General features: G+C 39.7%; 1 protein-coding gene and 1 long non-coding RNA gene across 2 annotated transcripts; both read left to right on the forward strand.

Moving 5' to 3' along the window:
* The first annotated feature begins 16 nt into the window (after nucleotides 1–16).
* Nucleotides 17–2657, forward strand: LOC130096080 (uncharacterized). The gene is made up of 2 exons (XR_008808172.1): nucleotides 17–115; nucleotides 2282–2657. It is a non-coding gene; the product is annotated as an uncharacterized LOC130096080 (long non-coding RNA).
* Nucleotides 2658–5884: 3227 nt separating this feature from the next.
* LOC130096081 (alpha-1-antitrypsin homolog) lies at nucleotides 5885–7650 on the forward strand. The gene is made up of 4 exons (XM_056262722.1): nucleotides 5885–6582; nucleotides 6694–6964; nucleotides 7107–7254; nucleotides 7363–7650. The coding sequence occupies exons 1-4, from the start codon at nucleotides 5907–5909 to the stop codon at nucleotides 7549–7551; spliced, it is 1284 nt and encodes a 427-aa protein (XP_056118697.1). The 5' UTR covers nucleotides 5885–5906; the 3' UTR covers nucleotides 7552–7650.
* The last annotated feature ends 6789 nt before the right edge of the window (nucleotides 7651–14439 follow it).

Genomic DNA, 14439 nt, shown 5'->3' on the forward strand with positions numbered 1-14439 from the left:
ATCACAAGTGGGTTTTAGATCACATACAGGATTTACAGTTAAAGAGTTACAGACTTATAGTAGACTATGTGGATTGTCAGTATCACATTGCGAGAGCATGTCAAAGGTCTTAAAGGTCCCCTGACGTGGGGTTATTTTATTTTTTTATAATGTTTCCTGGGTTGCCCTTATAATGTTAGTATGTTTTTTAGATCAAAAATAGTCATAATTTAGAAATAAAAGGCATTTTTCCTAGCCTGATTTTAGCCTCTGATTTGAACGCTCTGTTTGAAGGGGCGTGTCTGTTGTGGGATTCAGTGTTAACCGGCCACTGCTGTGATTGGCTGACATGCTTGCATATGAAATAGCTACATATTACATGTGAAACTCTCTCGAATACTTTTACTACAGCTATTATACGTTTTTAATATTGCAGCTATCGAGATTAACGAATCGTGAGAAGTTTTTAGATCTATTCCCATCACATAAAATGTTGCCTTGATGAGCATTGAGCAAGCAGATGACAGTCTGTTGATCGCGAGCATGAAGATCTTATCATTGCAACGCAGTTTCTGCACTCTCTCTAATGCTTTCACCAATGCAAACACGATGATACAGTAAGAGCTTCGTTGTGCAGTGTAACGTGCATCATTGATTTCATAACGAGATGTCAGATAAACTCGCGCTGTGTGGAAAGATTGTTCTTTTGACCGCTTTCTGTATAATTTGTTCACAGATTAAATACCATTATTTTCATCCTACTAAAAGAAACGATGTGAAGTTGATATTTTAGTCACTGGCTTGACTTATGCATAAACCGTATTGAACGATTTTGAGAGAAAGATTACCTGTCTGAACTTGAACAATTAGGCTTCACATCAGAAATTGTTGCTTGGTAGCGCGATCGATTTATTTTCAGACGTTCATCGAGGCCAGCTCTGTATTGGCCTAAGTTGAGGAAACAGTCGTCGGTGAAATGTTTGGACCATACAAAACTTTGGGAAGTTGTGTCGGCGCATTTCCAGAGAAAATACAATACAATTAATCCATTGTTTCTTCAAAGGCTCGGATGAAGGAACTAAAAAATACCTTTGTGTTCATTTGTACATCCGAACACTAGTGATGTATGTCTCGAGACCGGTCTTGGTCTCGAGACCACTTTTACGTGGTCTCGGTCTTGTCACGGCCTTGACGGTCTTTGGTCTCGGTCTTGTCTTGGTCTCGGACCTCTCGGTCTTGTCTAGGTCTCGCTGTCTCAGACCGACATAGTGGTCAGGGGATTGAGCAATACAATACTACAATATCCACGACGATATCCGCAACGTATTGAAGCGCGCGTCCGGGTGAAGACAGTGCGGTGCGCGCGAGCCACGCGAGAAAACACTGTATCCGCGCCACTGATCGCAGCGGCAACGAGCACTTTGATCACTTGATTTAAAAAACACATATCATGTACAGTTTTTGATATATTAATATTTAGTAAAACACATATCAGTGACATGATGGGTTTTACCATCATTCAGGAGATTTTGGGTAACTGCACAACTGACAGATGACTTTGAGCGCACCGCCAACGGTGTGTGTGTGTGTGTGTGTGTGTGTGTGTGTGTGTAACCATAGCGACAAAAACGACCAACTTTCGGATCCTGCACTTAAGCCTATAATTTCGTTTTTGAATATAATTATGTATTTAAAAGTTGCAGAATGGATTCATTTGGAGACTTCGAAATCAGCAGAGATAGGCAGGCAAATGCAAAACAACATTTGACAAGTTATTGCTTAGCTTCAACACTAATGTTTTTTTCCCCTCCGGTCTCGACTTGGTCTCGGTCTTGGTCTCGACTTGGTCTTGGTCTCGACTTGGTCTGTCTTGGTCTTGGTCTTGGTCTTGTCTTGGTCTCGATACCATCTGGTCTTGGTAGTGTCTTGGTCTCGGTTTAGGCGGTCTCGACTACAAGTCTACCGAACACTGATCAACTGCCATGCTTCGCTCGTTTGCAAGCCATGATATCTCTCGAGGAAAAACTCAAATCGCGCTCGCGCGTTCGTACTTCCTAGCTCATTTTCTCATGAGCGAGCCAAATTCTCTGGGCGGGCAAAGCAGAGAAAGGGGAGGTAACCTTTCCTCCGTATGATGTCATAAGGAGGAGATTTAAGATCAGCGCGTCTGAGCTGCAGTAGAGAAGAGAAAAATAGCCAAAGCTCGGTTTACACCGATTGAAATGTATAGCCACTGGGGGACCATATATAGGCTAGGGGAACTCATATTAATGTTAAAAAAAATGTCAGGGGACCTTTAAAGAGTGTTTAAACTTTCAACAAAAAGTCATAATTTAGTTTTGCATGACTTTTAGAAATAGAGTGCTTAAGGGATGGCGTTATTTTGCAGGCCAGCCCAGAAGTTAGTATCACATTGGTTCCCTTAACAAAAAGCCAATAGAATTTTTACCACTGGCTTTTGGATTATTGCAGAAAATAACTTGTTTTTGAGTTTTAAACTCATTCCTGCAGCACTATAAATATTGCCTTTTTGCTGCTGTACCTTTGTATATCTACATAACTGTCTTTCTATGTGACATGAGCAACAAGTTTCAGTGTTATTTATTTTCAACTCTTTACCCACCAGATTTTTTTTTTAAAGTTGCCAGCCTTTGATAAAAAAAATAAAATAAAAACAATTCTGTCAATTGTGGGGAAAGAGTTAATATAATTTTTCTTTTTTTCTCCTTTTGTTTTTGTTTATGTGAAATTGGTTCCATGATATTTTTTGATGAATATGTGAATGTTAATCTGACATCTATAATATTGTACAAAATTGAAAAGCATTAAAAAATAAAATGATTCAAATATTTATTTTGACAGAAGATAGTAATGTCAGGTAGTGGCAAGAGTTTGTTTAGCTTCATTCTATCATTTGACAGTTGAATGCTTCATTATTGAAGCTAAATTTTATGGAGGCCCCACTTAATAATCTCATTAGAACAGTGGAAATATTTAACACTTTATCAGATGTATACACATTGCAATTTATAACAAATGTTTACATGCACCAATAAAGTGATTTTCAGTTCGTCCCAGCAATAAAACCGTTATATGTGTGTGTGTGTGGATCTGGAGAAGATAAAACAGGCCAAACTGTTCAAATATGTACGACTAAGCGTGGGCTGGATGAGATTTGTGCCCTCTCTACAGAGAGCCAACAACTTCTGAGAATGTGTTTGTTTACTGTCAAGGTCAGGGCCGCTAATCAATGTCAATATTTCAACATTTCCCTTGGAAAACGATCCAAAGAGGAGTTTGGACAGTTACGCGTACCCCCAACTGTGGTTTTTGTGCAGCAGTGAGTTATCAAGAGATGTGTAAAGCTGCTAATTCTCACTTCTCCAGGGGAATTGGACAAGCCTGAGAGATGCAGGCGCTAAATGGTGTTGGAAGCTACTATTGATGCCCTAGTGCTCTAGAATAACCTTGTCTTTGGTTTGTTTGCTGCTTATAGCAGGGATAAGCAGAGGGAAAATCATTGTTTCTCCTCAGTTGGACTGTCCTTTGCCCTTGTGAAGATATGGAGAATCTCACATGACCTGATCTCAATAAGGTTTGATGAATGGGCTTCTCAACTTCACAGAGGCCTCTGTGGAGGTCACTTATTCCTGGTCATCCATAACCTAAAGAAGACACTTACAGCTCTTACTCAGTATTATGATAGTCAGAATTTACAACAAGATTTAAATGTGGCTCTAGATTAAAATATATAAATTAATTCATCGAAATATAGCAGTCACTATTTTATATTGTTTGTTATACAGTGCATTTAAAGTATTCAGACCACTTATTAGTATTACATCAATAAACATTACATACCCCATAATGACAAAGAAAACATATATTCGTGATAATGTGCATTTTAAAGAAACAACAACAACAACACTTCAGTCCATTTGGTGGCGGCAAATCAACAAAAGCTCCTTTGCCAACTGCCAGTATAACATTGAAAGAAGAAGATAAATAGATTTTGTAGATTTTAAAAAATTTACATTAAATTCAAGTCAAATCACCTTCTGGTCATAAAGCGCTTTTAACAGACTGGATTGTTTCAAAGCAGCTTTACAGTTATAATAGAAGTAACCGTAACAGATTGTTTAGGCTTTACAACAACATTAGGAGAAAAGCTATTGTCCAGCTGAAGTTAGTTTTGATTGATTCACTTCCATTGCTGAGATCAAAGATTAAATAAATGTTATGATATAAATTGAATGATCTCTATTTTCAGGTCAATGATCAAACAAGGATATTGGCAACACATCAATTGGGTCAATTGGTCACACATCTTTGCTTCCATTGAAACACAATATGCTCTTTTGATCATTCTCAAATCATGCTGTATCATCTGCATGATTATTAAGTTTTAAACAAACTTGTGGAGTTAGTTTGGGAGTTTGTAGCCTGAGTGTATAGAAGCCCAACATTATTATTTTTGTCTTGTTTTATGATCAAAATATTTAATTGATAGATGCAATGGTTGAATTAAATGGTTTGCGGTGGTTTGAGTGACAGAGTGTTTTTCACACAAGAAAAGTTATGAGAACAAGAACAATCAGTCTACAGCCTCTGTACAAGTGCAGCTGCCATAAAAGCAAATGGATACATATCAAATACTAGGAAATACAGAAATTCTTGTTTTTGACTCTCATTCAATGTGTTATGATGATAATGTAATTTATAATGAAAAAAAAACTTTCTCACACCAGTCTCAGGCTTTTGGACCACACTGAATTATTCAATCTGATCCAGTTCAGAAGAAGCTGTCTTAAGCCAGACATTCTGTTTGTGGCCAATTGCAGCTCTGTAAACACCAAGCTCAAGAAGCTTCATTCTGAATTCAACTGTTGTAAACATGCCAATAAAATGGAGAGAAAGTGACATTCCACACTGTCTAAGACATTGATTTTCTTTCCCCCTTTGACAGGTTTGCAGAGATCCGACTTCCAAAGTTTGCTTTGGAAAAAAAAACTTATACTTCAGAGACCCTTGAGAAGCATGGTGTTCACTCAATGTGAATCAGCCAATTGTACACAGCCATCAAAGGTGAACGATCTGGTGTTGACTCTTGTGAGTGTATTCATTTTAAGCACCCTCCTATCAGAGTACAGTATATCACTGGTTGATTGATTGTGTCACTCTCTGCAAGCTCTGTATGTAGTGAACTGATTATGGATGAAAGCCCAATAAAAAGAGCGTATAATAATAATAATAACAATGTATGAATAAACCATTACTGAGTCGTGTTATAGGAACCTTTTTCCCCCCAAAATAAACAGAACATGCAAATACATAAAATGTTTAATTGCAGCGTAAACAGTAAATAACGTATTTTTAATTTTTTTAATTTGTTTAAAACCTAAATAAGAGAAACTACTTATTATGGACAGCTAATTGTAGAGCTGTGCTTCAATTGACCATCACAGAAAAAAAAAAGGCATAAGATATCACAGTATTCTGAGAGGAAGGCAGTCATATCAATCTTACTTTGCTGATTGACTACTTTTTAAATCTAAATCCCATCAACACATTTTAAGTAGGTACTGAAAACCCCTGACACAGAAGTCTAAAACTGTGTTGCATCACTAAATACAGAGCAACAGCTAATCATGAGTGATTGCGTCCACAGAACGGGGGTGGAAACAGGTTAATGTTTGAAAATGTTACTCGGCTGATGCTTGAAGGACTATAAATTGACTCCACTCCATCTGAACAGTCTCCTGTGAAGAGGACTTTGATGGTAAGTTACAACTGGTTTGCTTAAAGTGCTATGATTTTACCAGAATTTTAAATAGCTACTCTTTGGAATTTTCGTAAAAAAAATGTAATGTAAAAATCACAAAGTTTGTACAATGCTGTGCCCTCTGTTCATAAAACAAGTGGATACAATGTGGGGAAAGATTTATTGCTGTGCGATTGCTGCCCTGCTGGTAGTAACGGCCTGGGCTGCACCCCACGAAGGTCACGACCATGGGGGCCACACACCCGATCACCACCACCATCTCCACCATGGGAAGGATGAACCCCACCCCAGCCACGAGGGGTCCAGCGATGCCTGCCACCTGCTTTCTCCCCACAACGCTGACTTCGCCTTCTCTCTCTACAAGAAACTTGCATTCCATCCTGATGCCCAGGGCAAGAACATTTTCTTCTCCCCGGTCGGGATCTCAATGGCTTTGAGCATGCTGGCTCTAGGTGCCAAGGGCAGCACTCATTCACAGATATACAGCAGTCTGGGTTATGGTGGGTTGAAGCCTGAGCAGGTCGATGAGGGTTATGAGCACTTGCTCCACATGCTGGGCCACAGCCAGGACGCCATGCAGCTGGAGGCAGGAGCTGGTGTGGCCATCAGAGAAGGCTTCAAGGTGGTGGACAAGTTCCTGAAGGATGCCCAGCACTACTACAAGAGTGAAGCCTTTAGCGTTGACTTCTCCAAGCCTGAAATTGCTGAAGAGGAGATTAACAAGTTCATCGCCAAAAAAACCCATGACAAGATAACCAGCATGGTGAAGGGTCTGGACTCAGATACGGCGATGATGCTGATTACCTATATGTACTTCAGAGGTACTAAATAAACTTCTTTCGTTCAGAGATATTCCTGTAATAATCATTTATTTGATCTTTGAAAAGTCTTGGTTGAGGCTGACCTGAAGTTCTTGCAATTTGTCTTGATAGGCAAATGGGACAAGCCATTTGATGCAACACTGACCCACAAAGCTGACTTCAAAGTGGACAAGGACACCACCGTGCAAGTTGACATGATGAAAAGAACCGGCCGCTATGACATTTATCAAGACCCTATCAACCAAACTACGGTCATGATGGTGCCTTACAAAGGCAATACTTCCATGATGATCGTTCTTCCTGAGGATGGGAAGATGAAGGAGATGGAAGAATCCATCTGCAGACACCATATTAAGAGCTGGCACGAAAAACTCTTCAGAAGGTAATACCATCGATACATCCAGATTTAAATTCATGTACTAGTTGACTTCTGACCTGAAGGTTGATGGTTGTTTAGTTACACAAGATATTTGGGAACTTGCCATAGTAGCTGATATACCATATTTTACATTTATCCCCTTCAGTTCTGTGGACCTGTTTATGCCCAAATTCTCCATCTCTGCAACTTCCAAACTGGACGACATTCTGAAGGAGATGGGAATAACTGATGCATTCGGTGACGCAGCAGATTTATCCGGGATCACAGAAGAAGTCAAAGTCAAGGTGTCACAGGTATGTGTGGACTTATTTTTACCTTTTGAAGCACCACCAATGGTTGATAGACCTAAAGAATTTGAAAACTCTTGAGAGTCATGTTCACATTTTGAACCCAATCTCCAGGTTGTCCATCAGGCAGTCCTCAGCGTGGACGAGAAGGGCACAGAGGCAGCAGCTGCAACCACAATAGAAATAATGCCCATGTCCCTACCAGACACCGTGGTGCTCAGCCGACCTTTCCTTGTTCTGATTGTAGAGGACAGCACCAAGAGCATCCTCTTCATGGGCAAGATCACCGATCCTACTGTGTGAGATCTTACTCCACCCATAACTTGCCAGCCCTCTGCGTAAGGCTGCTAATCTTTGTGTAGATCTTATTGTAAACTGCAATAAATGTTGATTTGATTGTAATCAAGTGTGTCATCAGCACTTTATTTCACAATAAATTTCTGTTTCGCATGTACATACAACTTATTGTACTTTACATACCCCTAAACCTAACCTTAACCCATTACCTTACACTAATCAGTACTTTCATGGGTAAGTACACTGTAAAGTGCACGTACTTTAAAATAAAGAGCAACCAAAACCATAATACATGCATTTCTCAATACTGGTCTCAACATAATGCTGTCTGGAAAAAAACTGCAATTTTGAGCTTATTAAATTCTTATTATTTTAAATGTATTTTTTACTTTTTTTATTATTATTATTATTATTATTTACATACATTTAACGTAATGTAGCAGGTAATTTAACACAAATGGATTTACAGTAGAATCAAACTCATCAAAGCAAATTTGGCTAAATGTATCAGTGGTGGTAGTAATTACAAGCCATGTTTTGGGTTGCACAACAGAGGGAAGGATGAGATAACCTATGGTTCATTCCCCTCACCTCTCTGACCTTTAACCTTTTGATAGAGCTTCTGCTCCAGTACAGTGAGTTCAATCAATACCTTGTCCTCCATAAATCCAACACAGCAGGCTCAGGCATGTCTGTCTCTTCTACAAGATCAAGAGTGCAAATAAATTAAAATGAAATGAAAGCTTTATTGTATGTAGTATGCAGTCAGGAAATAGATCATTTCAGAGTAATACTCATCCAAGATAAATCTGGCAAATACTCTGGCAGTACCTCACGTGTTTCTGCTCAAGCCTGATGCGATCATTTGGTTGTGACTTTTTTGAGGGCTGACTAATGAGTGGTAAGTATATAGGGGTGGGCAATATGACCAAAATCTTATATCACGATATGAGTAATTTTATTTCATGATAATATATGATGGTATCATGATAATTACACACACAAACAAACACACACACACACACACACACACACACACACACACACACACACACACACACACACACACACACACACACACAAAACACAAGAAAAATACAATAAAACAACGATACAAATGAAATCGACCTACCTGAAAACTTCAAGCACTAGACAAGCGAAATAGGTTACCACATAAATTGTATAAAGTAGTCCAATGTACCAAAAAACACTGCATAGTCTTCTTCGCTGTTTAAATTAAGTATATATTGATTCTCATTAAAGTTGCAAACGTGATTCAGTCAAGAGCAATGGGATCGTTTGATTAACATTAAATGGATAGTCCACCCCAAAAATGAAAATGCTGTTAATCTACTGACCCAGGCGATCCAAGATATAGATGTCTTTTTTTTCTTCAGTAGAAATGTAAAGAAGATTTTTAGAAGTGTAACTCTGTGCCATTTTGTACAAAATAAAAGTTTTTCTAAACAAAATTCCTTGTTTTTTTTAAACACAATTCCTGGTGAAACATTAAAGTAGACTAGTATCAACAGTGCACTTTTTTTTTTTTTTTTTTTTGTGAAAATTATTCACAAATAATGTGTTTTTTTTTACTCAAAAAATGAGATGCCCACTCTCAGATAAATGAGGCCTACGATTAATCAGATGCAAATATAAATATAAAACCAGTCCTAATTGAAAGAGAACAAGTTGACAAAAAGATTGAATCCAACATTGGGTGATAATATAGCATAGCAAGTGATTTATAAGCTATTTTTTGTAGGCCTGTCATTTTTGACCGGTAACACCAGAAGTGTGATTATGTGCCATATTGTACAAAAAAAAAAAGGTTTTCAAAAAAAAAAAAACTTCCTGGTGAAAAATAAAAGCAGACTAGTGTAATCAACAGTTGCCAATTTTCTTCATATTTTATTTAATATTTCAAAAATATTATTTATATTATTTATATTATTTTTTCAAAATTATTCAAAAATATATATATTTTTCTCAAAATATGAGATGCCCACTCTCAGATAAATGAGGCCTACAATTAATCAGATGCAAATAGAAATGTAAAACCAGTCATAATTGACAAGTTGACAAAAAGATGAAATCCAGTATTGGGTGCTGGTGTAATATAGCCTGGCATTCGTAAACCACGCCTCAAATACGAGAAAATTAACATGTTCATTTTCTCGTATTTGAGGCGTGGTTTACGAATGCCCAGAGCCGTTTATTGGGTGCTACGAATGTTTATCAAATGTGCCTGTACGTAGCTCATAGCCAATCGTTTCAATTATACCAGATGACGTATGTAGAGCGAATGAAATTAGACGAGGAAGAAGACGATGGGTCAGAGATTTATTTGCGTTCTAAACTACTTAGAACAATATCCAAGGCTGCATCGAAAGGTAACTTCGCGTCTGCTGCCATGTTTGATCCAGGTATAAACAAACTGCTTCGGTGTGTCGCATAGACGTCGTCATCGTCTTGATGTTCCCTCCCCGTTCTGTGATTGGTCCCCTCGCTGAGGCGAAAATTTGGTCCATGGTATCCAGACTGCCTAGCAGCGTGAAAAAAATCATGCTGCGCAAAGGCAGTATGGGGAAACCCAGGCTAAGTGTAATATAGCATAACAAGTGATTTATAAGGTATTTTTTGTAGGCCTGTTATTTTTGACCGGGAACACCACAAGTGTAACAAGGTGGCAACCATTGTTTGTTGATTAGCTGAATACTTTTGTGGATACTTACCTGTTGTGTTTGATTGTACCTGTTGAGGAGAAAAAAGTGAGAAATTATGACATTGTTTGCATAGCTGTTGAAGAACTATGAAAGAAAAGTGTATATTATTTTAATGTTTAAAAACAGTAAATTGTTACATTATTTATACCACCAGAGAAAAAGCTTTGTGTGGGCTTTTTTTTACATATATATATTTTTTATATCTCCCCTTTTCAGGGCGCAAGTAAGCAAAAAGTCCTATCAGACCCATGTCACTATCAGGCTTACCACTGTATTTTTGTCTCACAGTATCATTAAGATGCAGAAAAGAAAGAGGCAGGAGACGCTTGACACCTTTTTCAAGAGAAATCCTGTAAGTGAAGTTGAAAGCTGAAAGTTGAAAAATGTTGCCATTAAACAACAGTAGCCTATTACCATTAGATATTGTTTGCATTTATTTCATGATATTACTTTTCAATATTCTCTGAGGTTTGCTAGTGCCACAGCTGTAACTGTTTGACCCTATTCCTTTACCACTGCACCCTTGTTTAGGAGAGGAAGTTGCTGGAGGCATCAGTTTCAGAGAGATCACAGGAAGGTTCACAGGTGAGCAATGGAATGAATGTTACAGTTTGTGAAAGAGGTCTATGAAGGAAGAGAGGCCATGTGTGTGTGTGTTTGTGTCATGGGTGGTGCTTATTTCCATCCCAGGTGCACGCGTGTATCTGGTGTGTTGATATCAAATTCACAATTTCATTTCAAACGTTTTGATTAGGGTGTATGTGAGGATGTGGCCAGGAGTGAGGAAGACATAGATGAAGAGGGAGGAAAAGGCAGACACGAAGCGGGCAGACAAGAAGCAGACAGACAAGAAGCAGCCAGACATGAAGCAGGCAGACCAGAAGGCAGACCAGAAGGCAGACCAGAAGCAGACAGACAAGAAGCAGGAAGACAAGAAGAACAGAGAGAGGGAGAGGTCAGAGTGGAGAGGAAATGGTAGAGAGAGGAGCAGAGAACTCAGACGTGGCTGTTACTCGCCATCAGTTCAGTAAGCCCAATCAACCAGATCCAAAATGAATTGCTAAACAGTCCTTGCCCAAATATACTCTGAATTTTCAAACTCAGTGGTACCAGAAATTTCCATGGCTCCATGTGAGTCCTGGTGTTGAGGGTGTATTGTGCTTTTACTGCTCCAAAGCCTTTAACTCTGAGACATCACCTCTTGCCAAGAATGCTGATTCAGCATTCATTTCACCTGGGTTTAAAAATTGGAAAAAAGCCCTTGAGCGATTTACTGTGCATGAGATATCTGATGAGACAGCCATGACAACGCACATCTATGAAGATCAGAATCATTGGTGCTCAAAATCATTGGTGCTGTTGGCTAGGCAGGGCTTACCTTTTAGGGGCCATGAATGTGGTGAGGGAAATTTTGAACAGGTTCTGAAGTACAAATCAGAGGATGACCCCTCTCTAACCAAGTGGTTGGCAGGTGGTAGAAAGGATGTATACTTCAGCTATGGTTGAAAATGAAATCCTGACTTTGTTCAGCAGCGTTATCATACGTGAAATAGTTGAAAACATCAGATCACTTCCACACCTGCAGTACTCTGTGATGATGTATGGGACATGAGAAGTGTCTGGAAAAGAGCAAGAGGCAGTGTTGACATGGATTGAATCCCTCGTGAATAATTTATTGGTCTTTATGAGGTTTCTTTGACAACAGGAGAAAATCTAGCAAAAGTAGTGGATGTTTTGCAGTGCCTAAACTTGCCTATCACTGGGTTGCATGGCCAAGCATACGATGGGGCCACAAATATGGCTGGCAAATACAATGGAGCACAGGCCATTGTAAGAAAAATACAACCTCTGGCTCCCTATGTTCATTGTGCTGCCCACTGTGTTAACCTAATTACAGAGAGGTCCTGTACTGCCTCAATATGTATCCGGAATTCTCTGGATTGGGTCAATGAGTTGGGAGTGTTGTTTGGGCAGTCAGGGAAACTGAAGGACATATTTAAATGAATTGCAAGGTCTGAGGAGGATGAGGGTCCATGTCACACTATAAGACCTCTGTGTCCAACAAGGTGGACGGTCCGCACTGTGCTAAACCAGTACGAGTGCATAATCAAGGCTTTGGCTGAGATGGCAGTGAGTGAGTCTGATGCGGCTAGTAAGGCACAGGGGCTGTATGAGACATTTCAGCAGGAAAACGTTGTCCTTGGTCTTGTGTGTGCTTTGGAGATCACAGGGGAGTTGGAGGTTTTGAATATGTCCCTCCAGAGCAGAACACAGACCCTAGATCAGGGATGGGCAACTTTGATGATAGTGAGGGCCACAAATATTTTATCGTCGCTATCAGAGGGCCAAATGTGACCGTGCACTTCCACCAATGGGATATTGGAAAATTAGAGGTACCATTTTAGAAGAAAACATATGTATGTATGTCTGTATTACAGACTCTGCTTAGTGAATCAACCTGCATGTCCATATTCAAATTTTTTTTTTCTGCTTCTTTTCATGAATTAACTTTTAACATAAACAAACAAAAACACATTACTGTGGCAAACATTTTTTTTTATTATTATTCCAGTACAAACATGTTGGGCTCTTTAAAAAAACATTTTAGGTTACTTGGGTTTCTCCTGCTGGCGTACAATAGACTGGATGTCAATGTCAATGTTAGTGCAGCCAATCCTCATGAGCTGAAACAGAACGTCATCGCTGATCCTGTTTCTCTCTTTCGACTTTATATGTTTCATTGTGGAGAAGCTGCTCTCGCAAATGTACGTGCTCCCAAACATGCTGGCCATTGACAGTGCAAAATCCCTGAGAAGTGGAAAGCGGGACTCTGGTAGTAAGCTCCAAAATGAAACTCCCCTCTCACTGCGCTTTGCTTGAAAAAACGGGTCTGACTGAATTTCGCAGAGTTCAAGCTGCAACTCGGAGGGTTGCTCGCTGACAGCAGCAGAGAGGGGGTCAGTGAATAACGCTATTCGTGCCTGCATGGCGTGGAAATCATGGAAGCGGAGCTTAAGCTGCTGCTGCAGTGTTTCGATGTCGGCTCTGTATTTGTGAAAAATGTTATCGTATTCAGGGACATCTCTCCGCATCTCTTCACAAGCGGGAAAGTTTGCCAAATTTTGACGATTGGATGAAAATCCTTCTTTGAAAAGCTCTAATTTACGCCGAAATGCATTCATGTGTGCGTAAAGGTCGGATATAGTTTGGCCTCGCCCTGTAACTGTGTGTTCAGGTGATTGAGGTGTGAGGTAACGTCCGTAAGGAAGGCCATATCGCAAAGAAACTCTGTGTCTTTGAGTTTTCGGGTGTAGGCACTTGTATCGCCTCGAACACTGTCCTCCAAAAACACAGGAATTTCGGTGCGCAACGCAAAAAAAACGCTCCAGACACTTTCCTTGGCTCATCCATCTAATCTCGGTGTGCATTTGTAAATCCCCATACGCCGCGCTCACTTCATCCAAAAAAGCTACAAACCTCCTGTGACTGAGAGACCTATTCCCTCCTCGGATGAGATTTGTAACTTTAGTCACCAGATCCATAACGTGACTGAAGTTAAGCGTCTTGGCACAGAGAGCCTCCTGTAGAATTAAAATAAAGATTAGATTCAGTGCTGAAATCGACACATATCCTGTCATATTAATCTCATAAGGCCGCCCATATTCCTAATCATAAAAAGTGAGCTGAAGATAAAACAACTCACTTGATGGATGATGCAGTGCAGTACAGGACAGTCCACCCCACTCTGTTGGAGGAGCCCGGCGAAACCATTGTGTTTTCCTTGCATCGCAGGTGCGCCATCAGTAACGACGGCTGACAGCTTGTCAAAGCCACCATACTCATTCACAACACAGTTAACGGCGTTGAAAATATCCGTCCCTTTAGTAGTGTTGTGCAACGACACCAACTTTAAAAGTTCTTTGTGTACAACAAATTAACTGTCAATCGTTCTAGTGAAAATCAGTAGCTGGCTAATATCCGTCACATCTGTGCTCTCATCCAACGCTAATGAGAAGTATTTGCAGTCGTGCATGACTTGTTTCAATTTGCCATCGTCGTGATCATGGATGTCAAAAATTCTGCGTGTCACTGTGCGACGGGACAAGGAGACAGATTCAAAGTTTTTAGCCATATCCTCGTCTCCAAATGATTTGGCCATTTCCATTGCACA

This window comes from Rhinichthys klamathensis, unplaced genomic scaffold, assembly GCF_029890125.1.
Source record: "Rhinichthys klamathensis goyatoka isolate OS25496 unplaced genomic scaffold, OSU_Roscu_1.1 h1tg000196l_1, whole genome shotgun sequence".
Classification (NCBI taxonomy): domain Eukaryota; kingdom Metazoa; phylum Chordata; class Actinopteri; order Cypriniformes; family Leuciscidae; genus Rhinichthys; species Rhinichthys klamathensis.

Excerpts from the sequence above, each read along its gene's own strand:
- LOC130096081 (XM_056262722.1), top strand. The coding sequence starts at position 5,907 with ATGTGGGGAAAGATTTATTGCTGTGCGATTGCTGCCCTGCTGGTAGTA. Across the intron at positions 6,583-6,693 it reads TACCTATATGTACTTCAGAG|GCAAATGGGACAAGCCATTT; the intron begins GTACTAAATAAA and ends TTGTCTTGATAG. Across the intron at positions 7,255-7,362 it reads TCAAAGTCAAGGTGTCACAG|GTTGTCCATCAGGCAGTCCT; the intron begins GTATGTGTGGAC and ends CCCAATCTCCAG.